Below are 19,859 nucleotides of genomic sequence, written 5' to 3'. Positions count from 1 at the left end.
CCTAGTCAGTGATGCAGGACGGAGGGCCTGACAAGGACAGCTGTCTAGTCCTTCGGATGAGACGAAAAAACGAATCCCGTGTATACATTGGAATGCACGTAAAAGATCCCTTGGCAGTTGGAATTCGATATAAGAGCAGGCGATAGTGCCGCTGCCCGGGCAAAATTTCCCTCAAAGCACACTGTATGGCCGTCTTCATTAGCCCAAGCAGTGGCCTTAATTCAGAAAGTTACGATCCGATATGCGCGAATATCGAAATAAAACAAGATCTTTGGGTTATAAACATGCATTTCAAGTTTCATCAAAATCAGATGAAAAGTTTGACCTCTCTAGAGTGTCCACTAGCTAAAAACGTGATTTTTCGTACAATCAGGGGTCATAATCTTTGAAGTTATGGCCCGATACATTCCAATATCGAAAGGAACCAAAATCGTTTGGGGGATAGACCTATATTTCAAATTTCGTCAAAATCGGATAAAAATTGTGACCTGTACAACATGTAGAGTGTCCACAAATAAATTGTGGACGGACGGACAGGGGCGACGGCTTAATACGTCCACATGAAAATGTGGGCTATTAATGACAATTTGGCATAAGGAACGGTATATTATCAAATATCCATATGAATTATTGTCTTATAGGTTGAAATAATGGTGGATTTGGGTAAAACGTGCTACCCCAGAAAAGATGAAAAAAGAAATTAATATAATACATTTTTTGGGAAAAAATCGTTTTGCCTTCTAGTCGGTAATTCGATGGCCCTTGTTTGCAAACCCATATAAATAAGGCTAATTTGACCGGGGGGGGGGGGTGGATGGCTGAATGGTTAGCGTGCGCGCGCTGTATCATAAAGTCTGTCATTGAGTCGACTGGCGTGGTTTCGAATCCCCGGTTATAAGTGGCAAGGAGTAGGGTCGCCTGTCCAACCTCGTGGGTTTTCTCCGGGTCCTCCGGTTTCCTCCCACTGCTAAAGACCGCTTCGCGCAAGCGAATTATGTAAATAAAATTAAACCATATGTTAGTCCCGAAATGACCCAGTTTGAGTCGAGTGGACGTTAAACCCCATTTCTCTCTCTCTCTCTCTCTCTCATTTGACCACTTTCAAGTTGCTGTCTAATCACGGGCTGAAATATCAGGAAACGCGTTTACGACTGTTTTAATTTTCATAAATGTAATGGAGAGAGAGAGAGAGAGAGAAATGGGGTTTAACGTCCACTTTACACAAACTAGGTCATTTCGGAACTAACATATGGTTTAATTTTATTTCAATAATTCGTTTGTAAGGGTCTTTAGCAGTGAGAGGAAACCCACGAGGTTGGAAAGGCGACCCTACTCCTTGTCACGTACAACCGGGGATTAGAAACCACGCCAGTTGACTCAATGACAGGCCTTATGATACAGCGCGCACGTGCTAGTCATTCGGCCACCCGCCCCCCACCAGCACCACCACCATCACCTAAATGTAATGGGAGTGGCCCAACCCCCATCACAGCTAGAGTAAATATAATTTAACGTTATTTTTACTCTGTGCCCCCACACTTCACGTGGCGCACAAAGTGGATAACTCCAAAATGGAAAGTCGGTCAACGCTGAATGTCGAAGGTTCGTCCTCCCATAGCACCAAAAATCCGTTAAAAATTAAAGCATCGCGTTAACAGGGATTGTAAAACGAGAGGCATCTTTAAATGAGAAACCCAATCCCCCAAATAGAGCACACACACAGGACATGTGGGGTTTTTTTATTTAATTATATAGACATATACCTATTACCACTTTTCGCCAGGATAATGGTAGATTTATAAACTAATAGATCGTCACTATTGGTTATCGCCAACACAAATACTTAATCCATCAAGGCCCATTACACGGGCAAACACAAAAGAAAAAGAACATTACAAAACATATTGAAAGATTGAGACCAGAACACACCACTTATTTGTCCTTGAAATATGTTCAAGCCCTCCAGTTCCTAGTTCAAATATTGACTTGTATGAGACTGAAGTAAATTATCTTGTATAGGGAGTGAGTCAAGATTTGTAGTGTATTGATGGATGGTTTTACACGAAAAAGCATTCAATCAAGTTTATATTTTTTATACTTGTATAACAAATTTTAAAAATTGCAAAGTAGTAAATAATAATGGAGAATCATTTTACTGCAGTCTATGACTAATTTAATAAGTATAGTTATCCGCGATGCTTCAAGGAATTTTATCCGGGCAAAAATAACTAATAATATCAATCCTGGTAGTTTACATGTAGGCCTATACCAAATTAGATCACTTAAAATTGTAAGTGATCTAATTTGGTATAGGCCTACATGTAAACTACAAAAATATATATGTATACAAGTATGTATAGCAGATACACTGACAGTTAAGCAGCTTACAACAAAATAAATTTGTTCAAACGCTCTAATAGACTTATGTTTATTTAAAAGGCAGGACCCGTACAAATGACATTAAAAACTTCGTATATAAAATACATGACATGAACACCACAGTATTTAAAACTAGAATAACCTCTGTGCTTCAAGTTTTGTCATGATTATAAGAAACTTGATATTCTTTCTTCCTCGTGGATTGAATTAAATTATTAAACGAAGTTGAGGGCTAGTATTCCTTGACATATCAAATTAAGTGTCTTAGAAAAACTTATCATTATTACTATTGATTGTAGTCACAGTTTCTCAACAAAAGACAATACAAAAATATGTGACGATTTATCAAGAATCTGTCTGAGAATTGCGCACCTCGACAGTACGGGCCAGTCTGATGTTCCTTTTAATGCCACGAGTATAACGATTCAATGAGACTGAACAAAACAAAAACAACACATTTTAAGTTTTGACATGATACTTCATTATTTGGAGCCGCGGTGGCCCAGTGCGTAAGGCGCTGTCTCGCTATTATACTAATGTGTGCCGAGAAAGTTCCTCGGGATTTTCCTGTATGGTTTACCCTTGTCAGTGGTGCAGTGCGGGTCAAAGGGTTCGGCAAGGAACGGCGTCTAGTCGTTCGAATTGTACGCTAAATTGAGCCCCCGTGCACACATTCATGTAAAATAAGCTTGGCAGTTGGAATTCGAAATAAGATTAGGCCGTAGCGCTGCTATCCAGACAAAATTTCCCTCTTCACTGCGTGGATCCATGTTTTAGAAAAATAGGACATTAAACTCCATTTCATTCCATTTCTTTTATAGTAACACAGTCAGTTTGGTTTTTCTTGGATTTGTTTTAAAAGCGAATATATCTATATATATATTATATATACATATTATTGCTAACTAATCCACTGAACGGAAAACCAAAGAAATTTATATTGATATGACATTACTGGTAGTTTGATAAAACTGAGAAAAAAAGCCTCGAAAAGATAATTCATCCACTAAATAAATATCCTGTAGATTATAACAGATAACGTCTTTTAAATAAGTATTTAAGGGGCAGCTTTATCATCAGGTTAACTCTGAAGCTTTTTTGCGCAGATATCTTAGGCCTATCAATTCTTTGTCAGTGATGCGACATCTTGGAAATATAATTTTGATTGTGAGTGCATGTAACTATCACAAAATTTAATTTTGCGTCTGTTCTGTTGTTCTTAGTGCTTAACGTCCGCTACCATCAAAGGTGATATCACAGACAAGTTCATTATCTTAGCGCACGCAGAGATCGAAACCACAAGCGCAAGGCAGAGGTGAGGTGACCGGCCATCTAGAGGTCGAAGCGCGGCATTCTGGACCACTAGGCCATGCCAACCTTTCTAAATTCTGCGCCTTTAAAAGTCAGTCTGACATAGGGATTTTATTTCAAAATAGTTGATTAAATAAACAATACAATTTATAGACGTGACAATTCTGACATAATTTTTAAAACTGTGAATTGTTTTATTTACAAGTTCTACTGGATTATCTAACTGAAGATTGTATAGCCTGGCCAATCACAAGACTACAATATACCTGATCACCCGTATACTACCTATACCCACCTATTAATAATATAATAGGATATAATAGGATTAAGTAACATACGCTTGGCTTCATAAGCAACTTAATGAATCGACGCCATTAACTGCTAAAAACACAACCGCCAAGGTCGCCATGGAGTGTCCAGAGTGTCACCAAACTGTATCATCATTATAAATTTTGTACCTTAAGCAAATAATTTATATTATACTAATTGGATACATACGTTAAAGCAAACCAGGTAAGGAAGAAATACATAATTCATAGCTTTATCTACTGTAATTAATCTGCCATTTTGCATTGCAAATCGTTAACAGTTTATTCTCTGTATACATTTTCCATATATATTTATCCCCGAAAATTTTAATCAAGATGTTTGTAAGATGTAATATAAGTTCGTCTTGAAATATAACTGATTATCGTTAATAACCAAGAAGATTAATTGGTATCCGAGTGAAACAAGGCATCACGTTTCTTTATTTCCCGGATCTAACAAATCAATTATTTATCTTAGTATACTCTAGCAAAACATACTTTATAAAAGAGATTAGTCTTTGTTCATTGAACTGATGAAATATGAGGCATAATAACACTTATATAACAAAATTGTTGGCCACTAGGATACAGTTTTCTCGATTGACGCAGAAACCATATTGTTTTTAAGTTGTCATGGAAACAAAATGACTATTTTGACTGAAGATGGTTTTCTTGTTTCAATTTAGAGATAATTAATGTAATTAAAGGATATATTTAAAAATATATTAACCGACTAATATAGACCATAGCGCTTATAAACCTTCAGAGTCAATCGTCTACAAACTCGGTTAAAATAGGTATGGGATTTTAATTCTATATCATAAATCATTTATATCAATACAATTTTTAGGTTTGGAACAAAACACAAAATAGAAGGTTTGAAACTAGTAATGATAGACTGGTTTCATATAAAAGATAGTAATACATATTGAAAGAGTTCAAGTCATTCTGTCCATTGGAATAACCCAGTCTGATGGACAAGATATCTCTAGTTCAAACTGTTGTTCTATATATAATTGATAAGTTTATCTCGTAAATACTACATGTATCAGGAATTAATCAAACTACATGTAAAGGCTATGTGGTTCACTAATTATAACAGGCTAATCCAACATGTCAGTGTATTTGTATGGAGAGATAAAATTAATGGATAGACCTAAAACATTGTCTTTGTTTTGGATTTTTGTCCCCTTTTTCGAAGAATCTTGAACACTTTTTGTAACCGTTGGTTTTATACCCAGGGGGTAATGTTATTACAATGTGACCTAAACCTGATTCACTCAACCCGTAGCCTGGCAATTATATACCCCTTCATATAGGTATATGCAAATACGTGATCTATATCAATTCAGATAATATGACATAAACATATATTTATAGCCGATTATATATTTAAAGGAGCTAAATCGCTAATATTTGGGACCTACAAATTGACACAAATGGGTCGCAACGTATATAATAATGTAATATGAATGTAAAAAAAAACTGATTTACATTCAATCGTTTCCGTTTTTACTCTAATTTCAAAACAGTTATGTTCGGCGAAATACGCCAGAAGTCTCAATCGAATGGCAATCTCTAACGTCTGGTTATTCCAGTCAGAACCGATAGTATTTATTGCACATGCTCTCCAGAGAAGAATATGGTGTCACCGTTTGACATGACTTGTGGAATTATGTCTAACGTCGTTCTTCCGAGTCGCTTGTTACAAATTGCGCTGAAACGCATTATGATACACGATTCGTGTACCAATGGTAAAACGTTTATTTTGTCTTAAATATTGGATATCAGAGGCCCATCTTTTCCCGGTAAGATCACAACACCGATGTTGATTAAAATTGACAAATAATTCGTGTTTTCATTGTCGAAGATTTTGGATGATATTGAGTTAGAGACTTAGCTACTTTAATACACGGTATTACAACCTATGTCTGATATGGCTTGATGTAAAAAAAACCTTCTTGTCCGGCTGCCAGCGATTAACTCACCCCTTTCCCCCAATACCTTCTAGGTTGTCGACCAATGGCATTCCATGGTTAGGGCTAGTGATTTGATCATAGTATGTGGGCAAGAATTGATATGCCTTTTTAATGTCGTAATTTACTTTCAGGTATCCCTCTGAAAAAATGTTTCGTAAAAACAGCATCACGCCAATGAGGGCGAGAACGAAGTTGTCATTATACGACGACGATGATGATGATGATGTTGAGATGCAGAAGTACGCTGCACGTGGATTAAATATGAAACTTGTTGTTGATGAAGAACAACAATATGATGTGTTACAGACGTTACGGATGATACCAACACCTATACCCACAAAACGAAGATTGAAGTACGAACCAATTTCTTTATTCTTGCATTCAGCATGAATTTACTTTCGTATTCCTTTTTTTCTTTATTTTTTACGACCCAATTTAAAAATTCCTTTTCGTTTTACTTCCATTCTAACTACAGAATTTACAAATTGACCATTAATGTCAATGAATGAAATATAAAATAGTTTATTTCTGTTAACAAAAATGTTCTATTTTACAGATCAAAATTATTTTCGGGGCCAGTGAAAGGCTTGCATGGCATTGAAGCTTGGAAATACAGACAGAAAGTGGTAAGTTACAAAATGTTTTACAACTCAAATGCAAATAGTGTAATTGTCTTTTTAACAGTAAATCGCCCGACGCTTCTAATTGTGAATGTTGAGTCTGGAAATGACTTGGGTACGGCAGCCGATAAGTACCCTTCCATACTTGTACCTGTCTTGTTATGTCTGCACTTTTACAGCCTTGTCCATCTACGGGTTTGGAGATATCCTTGACCAATGTATGCTTCACGTGTCAGGAATATACCACACTGACACATTTGTTTTAGAGCTTATTTGTAGTTTTGATTAATGAACACGCAGCTTAACTGAAACTCTTGGACAATATTTTCAGTCATCCAAATGCCATGGCTGGATAAATATTTGATGCCACATTTCTGGGACATTCACACCATATTTTGGAAGCTGTCTTTGAATTTTCACTATTTGTGTAACCAATTTGTTTTATTGTTAATATTACTATTTTCCAGAATTGGACCAGATTTAAAGCATCACTAAAAGATCTACAATATCGATTGGAACTATGGGGATCTTCATTGAGACATATCGAAGGTATGATTGTTTACTTTCAGCCTTTTTGTGGATAGATGATCAAAATTGTTGTTACTGAACAACTGAAAGCCCCCTTTGTCATTCAGATTAAAAGCGCCCACAAGAAATACAGTAGTATATTTTCTCCAATTACACAAAATCACACCTGTCGTTAATTGAACGTAATAATGTTTTTCAGGCTACCAAGGAACTGGCGTTGTATCTTATTTTGTTTTATTAAGATGGTTGTTGTTGTTGAACTTTCTCATCTTTCTGTTGGTCTTTACCATGATAAATTTACCCATGATGTTGTTTCCTGAAGTTAGCTTTACTAATAGCAGCTCTGAAGTGGCTGTTTGCTCAGCATCCTATTCTGTTAATGTATCTTCTGGGGCTCTTGAACTGGTTATAGACATCTTCCAAGGAACGGTTAGTTGTCTTTTAGTCATGATTAAATAAACAACGTAAATACATAAAAAATAAGGAACTTAATCGATAGTGAATAATATAACAATTCTATTTTGTAGCCATACAATTTTATTTGGTTGCGAATACCAATCAAGGGTCAATAAACTATACTCAATTTCTAATGCTAGGTTCCCGGTATCACGATTGGCGCTACGATTGAAAACGTGGTTTTAATCGTGGAGTAATTATGGTGATCCTATCAGGTATTTTAATATATTGAGGTCAGTCGTAGCAATCGTTTTGATCGTATCGAAACGTACAAAATCGTGGAGTTAATCGGGACAATGCTGTCGCAAAGCATCGCACGACAGTGGGAACTTAGCATAAGATTTTAAACTGAACTTTAATAATTACTCAAATATTAAACTACGCGAAACCTACGATAACTTCATCTCATTAATTTGCTTGGTTGATGCTAATGCCAAACAAAAATACCAATTTTATCGTGAGCGACCGAAATTTGAATAAGCCTTATCATCTTTGAGCTAGCGACGTGACTCGTCGTGAGAGCCATATACTTGGTTATTATTTTTCGGGTTTTTTTTCTAGGGATGGATGGAAAAGACAGCTATGTTTTATGGTTATTATTCTGGTGATGGTGTAGTTTTAAATTCATCCTTAAATGATTACGATTACAATCTACCTTTAGCATATATCCTGGTCACCGTAACTTGTCTTTTACTTAGTCTATTTCTTATGGCTAGACAGTAAGTATCTTCCATAATTTTAATTTTCGATGTAAAATGTCTGCCACTGAGTTCGGATTGGACGAAAAATCAAAGTACCGTGAACACATTGTCGTGCACGTAAAATAACCCTGTATGCCGTATGTCCATATTCATATGCAGAACAGTAGGACGTTAAACCCTTTTCATTTCATTTCTGCAACATAGTACCCCCATCACACCCTTGTGTGTAGCTTCCATTGTATCAATCGCCTTATACGTATAGTAAGGCAGAGATGATACAACTCCAAAATAGTTTAGACTGATATTTAAAAAATATGAGATATTTAGATAAATTTTATTGTTACTAATAAAGAAGAAAACACTGATATGATTCCAGTACAGCTACCGTCGTCATTATCCCAGATGATGCGGAAAAAGACGGCGTTAAATCCATTTTCATTTCATTTCAGTACAGCTAAAAGTTTCAGAGAGACCATATTGGATGCAGAAAATACGAATCTGGAATATTGCAATCAGATATTTACAAGTTGGGATTATAGTTTAAATGATCAGCATGCTGCGGATATTAAACAAAAAAGTATACATTATTCTTTGGCTGTAAGTATTAAAATACTATATCGATATTACTGTGATGATTTCGTGTACCGGATATTATAGTATTCAACCAGACAGATGGTTGACTACTACTGTTACGCAAGAATACTTTGCAACGCGAAATTATTTTATGGCAAAATATGCACAGTTTTAAATTATTGCGTGATAATAATAAAGTTAATTCATTTATAAAGCCAGTCATACTAACGAAGAATCCCCAGACTGGAAGATTCGACAGGATTTTGATAGTTCTGATGGTTTTCTTCCAAGTTGGAAATATATGGCTAACTAACTCCATGTTTGGAGTAAACAGAACCTTGTGTCCAAGCCAATTTCACTTATTTCTTTACAGATCTTTAACATGGTTTTGTTTTCATCTTTCAGAGTGAAATGGCTGAACAGAGATTTGAGAAAGCAAAATCAGAGAAGATGCAGAATTGTTGTAAAATGTGTGGATTATATACTACCAGAGCTATTGTTAATATATTTGTTCTGGGCTGTTTATGTGGTGCAGGATATTTGATATATTTTGTAACTTTATGGTCATCATCTTATATAGCATCGGTAAGAAAACCATCCTACATTTTCCAATTTTTATTTAATATGTATTTTTATTTGGGACCATATTCAGGCACGGTGATCAGGGAAAATGAGAGCTTAAGTGTTGAGCACAAATCAACGTTGAGGGTTAGCGTTCATTAAAATCACAAAAATACAGAAAGTTCATCAGAAATACCTTCTGACATCATGCTTATCATAAATAATGTGCTGTTTAACAAAAATTAATGTGGTTAATTCAAAAGAGCTCCTATGGTTGAAGTATTATTTTATTTTTCAGAATACCGATGAACAGAGCAGTGTTATTATATTATTGGTTCAGTATTTACCGTCAATAACAATTACAGTATTAAACGCTGCATTACCAAATGTATTTAAAATAGTAGTGAAATTTGAACATTATAGCCAAGCTTTTGTTCTGAAGCTTTCTCTTATCAGGTATGTGCTCCTATTACATTTCACTAGTGGTAATATTTCTCAAAAGGTGAAAGATCAGTGTTTGAGCGTGAATTACAACACAATATACCGCTTCTCACTTTTAAATAAGTTAACAAAAGTTTGTTGTAGTTCTAATCATTTAACAATTCAACCCAAGTCAGTGCCAAAATAATCAGAATTTGTATTATAAAAACTATACGAATTCATCCAACTATTAAGCCAAAATTTGAAAGCAAATATTATAAGCCGAGATTGCACTAAATGGAGCAAATTCCGCTTCATGGAGAAATATTTTCCGTTGTACTTATTGTTTTTTTCTGTCATTTTACACCGGAAAATATGATCAATAAATGCAGTGTTAAAAATACTAAGCTGTTCTAATATTAAACTAGAGCATGGTCTTAAATTTATTTTACAGAACGGTCTTTTTAAAACTGGCATCGCTAACTGTATTGGTTGGAACTCTGTATTCTGAGATCACCTGTTCTACTAAGAACAGTTGTGGAGCAGGAATCTCACCATGTTCAGAAATAACAGTAAGTATGTCTGTTTAATAAATAGCCCAATTGCAAATTTTCCGTAATTTAAGAATTTTATAGTTTGGTTGCTTTGAAATTTTAAAAGAAGTAAATATAATGTATCAATTTTCAGTAAATTTGAAAACAAATCAAATATTTATTTATTTAATTAATATAAAGTATCAATTTTCAGTAAATTTGAAAACAAATCAAATATTTATTTATTTATTTAGTGTTGGGAGACATATGTAGGTCAACAGTTATATAAATTGGTAATCATGGACTTTCTGGTTGGCGTTGGTGTTATCTTACTAGTAGAAATACCAAGAAGGTAGGATTTTTATAAATACATAATGTTTGGTGAATATATGATTTCAGCAGGCGGATAAGAAGGTAAACAAAGATCGCTAAAATCCCCGATTGAAACTGTTTTCTTAAAGGTACTATGCTATGGTTGGCTCTGGCTCGAAACTTTGAGGTCCTTGCTTATCCAGACCTATGTCAAAATGATACCAGAAAGCTGTTACATGTGTACCAAATATTATATTCCAATCAAATTTGTAATTGTACTTCGGTTTAAAGCACGTCGAAAAAATGGTGGTCTGTTTCCAAGCAATACTCTTGGTTATTTCCCTTCATTGCTTCGGCTTGTAAACGCAGGTATAAAAAGACATGGCATATCATCGTATAAGTGAACATTCTCAAACCAAGAATGTTTAATATTTTTGCTACAGACGGATACCAATTACTAGTTTTGAAGTTTATTTTATTATCCAGTGGACATGCGCTTCGAAATATTAATGGAAATACCACGGGGTTTTGACGTACAAATAAGTGGAAACAACAAAGGGGTGAATTTGTTAATGAAAAAAACCCCCAAATTTATACAATGCTTTGTACCATGACTCGGGTCGCTCCGAAATAGTGAAAATTATCCAGCCGTTAACTTTTGTTTTATGTCGGGTATAGATCGATATTGACTTAATCTCTTCTTTCAACATGTATGAAATTATTCAACTCTTCCAAACTAATACTATTTAGGATAGTCTACACATAGACGATCAAGCCTTCAGAGAATATCATTTATTTGAAAAGCGGACAACGATGCATCTTTTCTGTAACAGAGAAATTTCAAAGAAAAAAAAAACACTGTATAACCGCCTCGGGTGATCAAATATTTGTGACGTGCTCACACAAATCTCTATACCCTTGAATCGACAAAAACACGAGTGTTGACGCCCTGCATTTCTCTTCGCCGTTGTCGCGGTTTGACTCGGTTCCCACTTTGGGTCGGTTCAGTGTGTGAAATGAAATGAAATGGAGTTTAACGTCTTACTGTTTTGCTCTGACCTGGGCTAATGAAGACGGGCATACGCCATACAATGTTCTATGAGGGAAATTTTGCTCGGACAGCGGCACTACGGCCTACTCTTATATCGAATTCCAACTGCCAAGGGATCTTTTACGCGCACGCCAATGTGTACACGGGACCTCGGTTTTTCGTATCATCCGAATGACTAGACAGCTGTCCTTGTCAAGTCCCCCGTCCTGCATCAGTGACAAGGGGTGACCACGCCGGAAAATCTGGATGAACTTTCTTGGCCAATGCAGGGATCGAACATCCGACCTCCAGGCTAGCGAACCAGCGTCTTACCCACTTAGCCACCGTGATCCCCGGTCCAGTGTGTATGGGACTCGATAAATAAAGCATCAGTTATGCATCTACATGTTTTTGGTGCATATCGGGCGACCAAATATAGTACAGCACTGTTTTGGTTCCCTGTTTTTTTTTTCGTTTTTTTTTTGTTTTTTTTCACTTAGAACCTATTTCATTGATTTAGGCTATATTATTTCTTCACCTTATAGTCTTTTTCGGGAGAAGCTCCATTCCAAGTCTGACTGTCAGTAAACTCCTGGTTATATAGCGTCCTACAATAGGGAAAATGTATAAGAGTTATCATCATATATGGTATTGTTTATTTATCAGATTATGGTATCGGTATTGTAATTACACTGCGTATTTCCTTTGAAGTCATTATCAGGTCATGGTATGATGAACTGACCACTGCAATTTCCTTTGACGTCAATCCGAGTGTTGTACACAGATCATATGTAGCTTGTAAAGGACATATGGGATTAATTATACGAGCGTATGTTTAATTAGAGCACAGACAGTCGTGACTAACACAAGTATATACAGAGTTGAAAAGTCGATATCATATTATCAAAAACCAGCTAGGAATCTATAAGTTCTAAGCACCTAAATGATCGTTCAGTTTGATGAAAGTTATAGAGCACTTTGTCACACTAGATCTCGTGGCCATAATGATGGTAATAAAGCAGATACAGATATACCGAGACGCAGTATATAGATAAAATTACATATAAGGGCCCCTGAAAAAAATTCTAAAATATATATATAAAAATTACGAAAAATAGGAGAGTTCTGTTATCATTTAAAATTTAATTCATTTGCTTGTTATTTTTATGCTGTTGTCACCCAATCACCCAATTGTCCTTGACCTTGTCTGGACAGCTAGGCTGCCTGTCTACAGTTAGCTCCACTTAAGAACAGACACTATGCTATTTGAATGACATTTTAAGTCCTAAATCTTATTCACTTCTCTTGCATTCAAAATTTACTCACGAATCAATCAAATATATGATTAGAAACTCACTCCAATTACCACACACCTTCAACAAGTACGGTCGAACTATGGACCAGGAACTGACCAAGTTGTTGGATGAAATTCGAAAATCTAATTCACCAAATCGATGCAGAATTGTTCAAAGAACAAGCATGCCAATTTTCATGTCGATCGGACTTGAATTGACGTAGCCTTAGGCTTTTTCGAAGAAAAAGATGAGTAGCGGTTAACGACCAGTTCCACAAGAAGAGGAAGAAGAAGAACATTATGAGCAGTGGTTAGCGACCAGTTTCTGGTCCAAAAAAAAATGCAAACGGTCTAGTTTGTGTACTATTTATTTCTAATGCGAAGTTGAACGCCATGTATGGTCTAAGAATCGAACTGTTGAATACTCAGACGTTATTTCACATTTATTAGGTTTATAGTTTGTTTTTAATATTTTTTGTCCATTTTATGGTAAATGTAGTAAACTATACATATAAAGTTTTTTTTTGTCGGGTTGCACTTTTGTTGTAGACCAATTATATGCATAATTAAACGCACTTGACTTTAATATTTTTAAACGACGGTAAAGTGGAGCAAAGAACTGAAAAACAAAACGGGTCGTATTGTTGGTATAATTTTAATAAGACTGGTTATTTCTACATTTGGTAAAGCAACCTTAAATCTGTCTTGTATTAAACAGCTGAACAAAGACAACCCCACCTGTGTTTTTATGTTTGTTTACATTCAAGATTTTTTGAAAACACATCTGATCAATAAATTGTGTAACCAAGGATTATACTTTCTTTTAATAAATGTAAACAATTCTAGAAAATATTGAGTCCGTTCATTGATTGATGATTTACACACATATTAAACATTGTAAAAATCTGTTCAATGTAAATATGACATCACACCGGTGCTGTTTTGTGCCAGTTGCTTGATTTTTTATGTAAATTATTTAAATAGCATTTCACAAAAGATCGTGTCAACCCAAACCTACATTATACACACCACTGTTCCTTTTGAATTTTGTTCAACGTCGCAGGGATCGTCTATACATACATATTTGTTACTGCCATTTGTTTATCTGTTCAGAGTTGGTGGCAACACTGGGGCTGCCCTGGGGATGAAATTTGGGTATAAGGGCAGCACGAGCCGGAGCGTTTGGTGGCGTTTCCATTACCACTTCCGGTTTTTTGTTCGTCCTACTTCCAGAGGCTTAGGTTGGGATAGGGTTAGTGAGACTGAAATTTTGGGTATACGGTAGTTAGAGCCGGGGAATGACATAGATCTGGTGGCGTTGCAGTAACACTTCCGGTTTCAGTGTTATACAACTGTGGTGTAACACTGCTAGTTTGGTTCATAATAAGGACAAACCCTAACGAAACGTAAGACCTAATAATAAGTTACACTTTGGGGTCGGAAATTCAGAAGACGTTTTTTGTGAAGTTATTCTTCCATTCACCATGTGATAACACGCAGGAAAATCATCTTAGTAGGATTGTTTAAAACTTGGGAAGAGAGGTCCTATCAAAATTCAGATGATATATTTTGGAAATTTTTGTATCCGTATTGTCCCCCTTTTACTTTTAAATTCACGAAATTGTATGAATGGTCAATATGACATGGTTAATTCAAAATTTGGGATTGTAAATCTCGTAAGGGTTATCTTTCCGGTTAGGTTTTTCATTTAATTTTAAAGCTTGTAGCCGTGATACAATACACAGTTCTTGATGGAAAACTTTAGTTGATAGGGGACACCCTATCGAAATTTTAAATTTTTCAATCGAAAACCGCCGAGTTATCTCTGCATAGATTAATTATCTGAATTTTTTATTTCAGGATTATTGTTAGTAAATGTAGTTGTGGTATAGCCCAAAAGGTCGGAGCAGCACAGTTCGACATTTCAAAGAGTGTCTTAGATCTAGTTTACGCTCAGATTCTGTGTTGGTGAGTTAAATTTAATAAATATGACATGATTAAACATACATTATGCAAGACCTAAATCTGCATATTGCAGGTCTTTCTTTAGATCTGAAATGTTATCTAAATTATTAATTAGACATTAATCAACTGATCCAGGCCATAATCAACTCTCGATGGCATCAGATTTCTCCGATATTAAATAGATTAGAAAGGTTCAGCCATATTTGGATTTAATTTAAAAATGGAGGAGCGAGACTTAGCTTCGAACAACCAGTACGGTGGTTGAAATTATTGCACAAGTCTTGTCAAACCTTCAAAGGCTAATATCTTTGCTCGCAATAGAGTAATTTGCATGAAATTTTCAAATTATTCATTTTACATTATCTATTTTCGAACTGTTATAACAAAAATGGCTAGCTCTTTATCTAAATCATACATAATGTATCTTTAATATAAAGTGTACTTTTATTATAACATTATGTTTGAAAGTAGACAATGTGTCTACCAGGCCTGTACAGCAGCCGTAAACAAAAATCACTTTGTCGATTACTATGTACATGTAGTTAATAACTTACTCATGTATGATAGACTTTATCTATATGGAACAATATATATGCTTGTTATAAAATAAATAGCTTTTTGTTATTTTATCAGAAGCCAGTAATTGATTCGGTGTATATAGTAGTGGTCACTATGACTATTTTGTAATTAGAACCACACCGATTAAAGTAGGAAGTCATGTAGGTCTTTACTGTCACATAGTACAATATTACTGTTCGACCTCTCTATGTAAACAATAATTATAGATCTAATCTTATTGAAATACATCGTTTTATTGATTCGTGTATAATACAGTTCTACAAATGTAAATTATAAATTACGTATGTAATTAAAGACAAAGGTAATATTCAACAGAAAACTTTACACTATTTTTTGAACAAAATATCAGCTAAAAACAAAACTCATTTAAGTATAATAATGGTATTTGAGCGTTGTAACAGTACATGTTAGATTTTATTGTAATTTAAATCATTTTTCAGGATGGGATTTTTCTTTGCCCCAATTCTTCCAGCTATAGCCTTAATAAAACTTCTGATTGTGTTCTATGCCAAAAAGGTAAATTTAATGAAAGATATTTATCTGTATATTTAAGAGGATTATTTTATATTGATGTTAGTAAATCTATAGAATATTTAAATGTATTCCTGGGGAAGTAACATACTCATTTCTTAAACACTCCACGAATGGTCCTCATTTGGAAAATTTCAAATCACTCAGACCACTTTTAATATCGTATTGTCAGTTTTATTTCAGGTCTTTTGATTTCATTGCTAACAAACTTTTTTTTTAAATTTTGCAGCTATCAGCGTTATTTGCATGTGAACCACCAGAAAAACCCTTCAAGACATCTCGTTCAAACAGTTTCTTTATGATAGTGTTAATACTGGCCTTTTTTCTGTGTTGTTTCCCGGTTGGGTATACTATGGCCAAGTAAGTTTAAATATACAACTATTTTTTATACAAGTAAGGTTATGTATATAAGGTTTTTGTTATAAAATGGAACTTAAAATATGTCCAATCATTTGTCGTTGAAGACATTTGTACATACAATATCTTGAATTTGTTATGATTACATCTGTTATTATTTATCAATTTTTACAGTTTAGCACCATCCAAAAGCTGTGGTCCTTTCCGATCGTATAATTTTATTTATATGGCGATAACTTCAGCTATTGGTAGCGGTCCATTTGAATTACAAGTCATCTATGATGTTATTGTATCACCTGCCGTTACAGCTTCCATTATTATTATACTAGTGTAAGTATCCATCTGTATAATGTAGGAAATCAAAGAAATGAAATGAAATGGGGTTTACTTTAACGCCCTACTGCTCTGCTCCGATTGGGATAATGAAGACGGGCATACGTCATACAGTATGTTATGAGAGAAGTTTTGCCCGGACAGCGGCGCTACGGCCTACGCCTTATACGTCCTGCAACACTTACGGTGAAACCACGCCGGAGAATCCTTATAAACTTTCTCGACCAAAAACAAACTCAATGACATGAAACCTAGAGTATTGTTTTAAAGGGATAAATTATTAACAAACGTTAATGTCGTTTTTATCCAAGCACCGCAGTTAGGCTTCTTTACGTGTCCGCTAATGTCTAGATGGTTGGACCTTGGTCTTTGTCCCTAAAGACAACTTTCCTGTAAGCCCCGTAAGTGAAAAACGGCCTTGAAAGTTATTCTCGGTCAGGATTCGAACCAGGGTCCTCCTAGTCGAGAGGCCAGTATCTTATACCGCTAAACCACGTCGTAAACCTATTGTTGTTCTAGCGTTCATATACAGATATAGTATTTTTCTCACATGTTATAATTATTTATTACATTGTGTTTTTATAATTCCAGGTTGTTGATATATTACTGTTCTGCCATGAGGTCAGCTCACAAAGATATGAGTAACTTACTCCGAGAAGAAATAATTTTGGTAAGAATCTTAAAGTGTAATTTTATCTGTTTGGGTGATGTCCCTTTCAATTTTGCAATATTCTGACAATATTGTTTACGGTCTTGCAATTCTACAAACTTTACTGGTTTTAATTGACTGAGCTTTTCTAGCTGATGACATTTCTTTTATTTTTAATATTGAAACTTTTGGAAAGGAAATGTTTAGGTTATGGTTGGAAGAGTTCTATCTTGACACATGTATGGATTAATATGTTCAAATTATCTTTTGGTCTTCATTGTAGGAAGGAAAAGATAGACAGTTTTTGTTGAATAGATTAAGGGATGCTACGGGGGAAGCCGTTCCAATGAGAACTATTCGACGAAAATCTATTGCTACCATTACACCTACAGATCCCCTATTGAATGTTGATGATATCTTGGAATCAGAACCTGAAAACAAGAACAAAACAGCACTATCGCGTAATAATACAATATATAGTACTAACAAAGGTGCTGTGTTTACTCCACCTAATTTGGTTTTACCAGATGATGACTTTGATTTCTGAGATAATGACCAAAAGTTGCTTGTAATACCGATTCTTTGATTCCGTACTATAATAAAACTAAAGTGCTGTGAAATGCAATAGTTTTTAGACCAGGCACTGGGCCCCAAGCTCTACTCGTCTTATTGTAGTTCTTCTTCTTTGGGGTGACACTCTTAAAAAAAGCCCAAGTACATCGACATGAGGAACTTGGCATGCTTGTGCCTTGGACAATTCCTAATCGATTGACGGACTTAGATTTTTGATTCCAACATGGTGGCGTTGAGTTCATGCTTGATTCCTGGTTCCTGGTCCATTATAAAGTAATATCGTACTTGTTATATAATTGATGTTATATCCTGTTTAAAAGTTATGTATCTGAAATTCTGCAAGGGTCAATGGTCGTTCTTTTACAACTCAGATAATATGTTTCATCACGTTTACCTGCAGCTGTAGACGTATTAGTAAACGCGATTGGGACTCTTTACATAGACATAACAATCTGGTCAGATCATGATATATTTCGGCAAATTTAACGTGGACAGTATCCTGGTGATGCCGTATTGGCAATTGAATTATTATTTTAAATTGTTTTGTAAAATATAACCATTGTTGATGTATATACAATTATTTTGTGATAATTTATAATTATCAAAATACATGTTATATGATGTGCTCAATATAATTTCTTTATGCTGTTTGTTTTTTGTAGATGTAAGTTATTCTATATCTATACATTCCGTCCATTTGTTCCTTACAGTATTTCTCCTTTTGAGAAATAAAGATACAGTTAAAGATACATTCCCCTGCGATGCTAAATATAATTATAATCATGGATTAGAAGACATATCCAAAATCACAAGGAAAGCTATTTCGACAATCTATATTTGGTATTACACTCGTGATTAGACAATGAATAGACGAGCACTGGCTTTAATCACCAATGAAGTAATGTAGATAACAGTATTTATTGTGAGGTTATAGGGTGCTTTTATTTTTCCTGTTCATTAAAAATGATTTAAACGTTCAAAAGATGACGATTGTTTCTCGATGGTATATATCTTTAATGATTTTTCATCAAAATTATTTTTACATTTTTATTTTTTATTATTTAAAAAAACCCACCAACAACCAATAACCATCCACCATCCAATTGTTATTCAAACAGCGATACAGGGCTTCCCTGAAACCGACATAGAAGGACGATTATTTTTTGATATTTCTATGATATTTCTATTGCCCAGGTTTAGCATTATTTTATTATGAAACTACGATGATGGTTAAATTGTATGTATATATTATGACAGTATTGTCTGTTTAACTTATTTTTGTACTGAATGCAGTTAATCTAAAGTTATATAATAGTTTTGTCTTGTTTTTTAACGATAAAACACTTTAACAACACTCGAGCGAATATTTGAAATAAAGATATTAAGATATACCATTCTATATGTTAGAACGGAAATGACCTAGTTTGTGTTGGTTGGACTTCCAGCACCAATTCTGTACCCTGAATTCTTTAATTGGCGTCGGTTTTATAATTTATATCTAATTTATATGTCAAATCATTGCTTAAAAACTTTAATGTGATGAAGACTATGACTAACCACTTGAGTCAGATTTATCCTAGCTTCCCAGTCATAATATGCTTTGAATAAATATTCATATTAAGTCATTGTTAAAGTTATGCTTGTTTACAGTTGTGTTGAAATAATGACTCAGTCATTTTTCGCCTGAAAACATAACTTAAATATCTTGAATATCGAAAGATCAATTATTTATATTGTATGTCCAATAAACACTGACCATAGCCAGACATGCTAATATACAATGAACTATATCATCCATGGTTGATTTCACCAGAATGGTTTATTGAAATATTACTTCTATATAATAGTTTTTCCATACAATTATTAT

At 34.7% G+C, this 19,859-nt stretch overlaps 1 protein-coding gene across 1 annotated transcript; it reads left to right on the top strand.

The window, feature by feature from the left end:
- The first annotated feature begins 6,120 nt into the window (after window positions 1-6,120).
- Window positions 6,121-19,566, top strand: LOC126812292 (transmembrane channel-like protein 7). Its single transcript, XM_050538595.2, has 16 exons — window positions 6,121-6,330; window positions 6,534-6,603; window positions 7,065-7,146; window positions 7,325-7,554; window positions 8,143-8,300; window positions 8,732-8,879; window positions 9,261-9,440; window positions 9,715-9,872; window positions 10,291-10,408; window positions 10,624-10,721; window positions 14,866-14,973; window positions 15,990-16,065; window positions 16,310-16,440; window positions 16,612-16,767; window positions 17,362-17,440; window positions 17,703-19,566. The coding sequence occupies exons 1-16, from the start codon at window positions 6,125-6,127 to the stop codon at window positions 17,964-17,966; spliced, it is 2,262 nt and encodes a 753-aa protein (XP_050394552.1). The 5' UTR covers window positions 6,121-6,124; the 3' UTR covers window positions 17,967-19,566.
- The last annotated feature ends 293 nt before the right edge of the window (window positions 19,567-19,859 follow it).

This window comes from Patella vulgata, chromosome 2 (assembly GCF_932274485.2).
Source record: "Patella vulgata chromosome 2, xgPatVulg1.2, whole genome shotgun sequence".
NCBI lineage: Eukaryota > Metazoa > Mollusca > Gastropoda > Patellidae > Patella > Patella vulgata.
This window is presented reverse-complemented; position numbering and strand designations above follow the sequence as displayed.

Excerpts from the sequence above, each read along its gene's own strand:
- LOC126812292 (XM_050538595.2), top strand. The coding sequence starts at position 6,125 with ATGTTTCGTAAAAACAGCATCACGCCAATGAGGGCGAGAACGAAGTTG. Across the intron at positions 8,301-8,731 it reads CTATTTCTTATGGCTAGACA|TACAGCTAAAAGTTTCAGAG; the intron begins GTAAGTATCTTC and ends ATTTCATTTCAG. Across the intron at positions 17,441-17,702 it reads TCCGAGAAGAAATAATTTTG|GAAGGAAAAGATAGACAGTT; the intron begins GTAAGAATCTTA and ends TCTTCATTGTAG.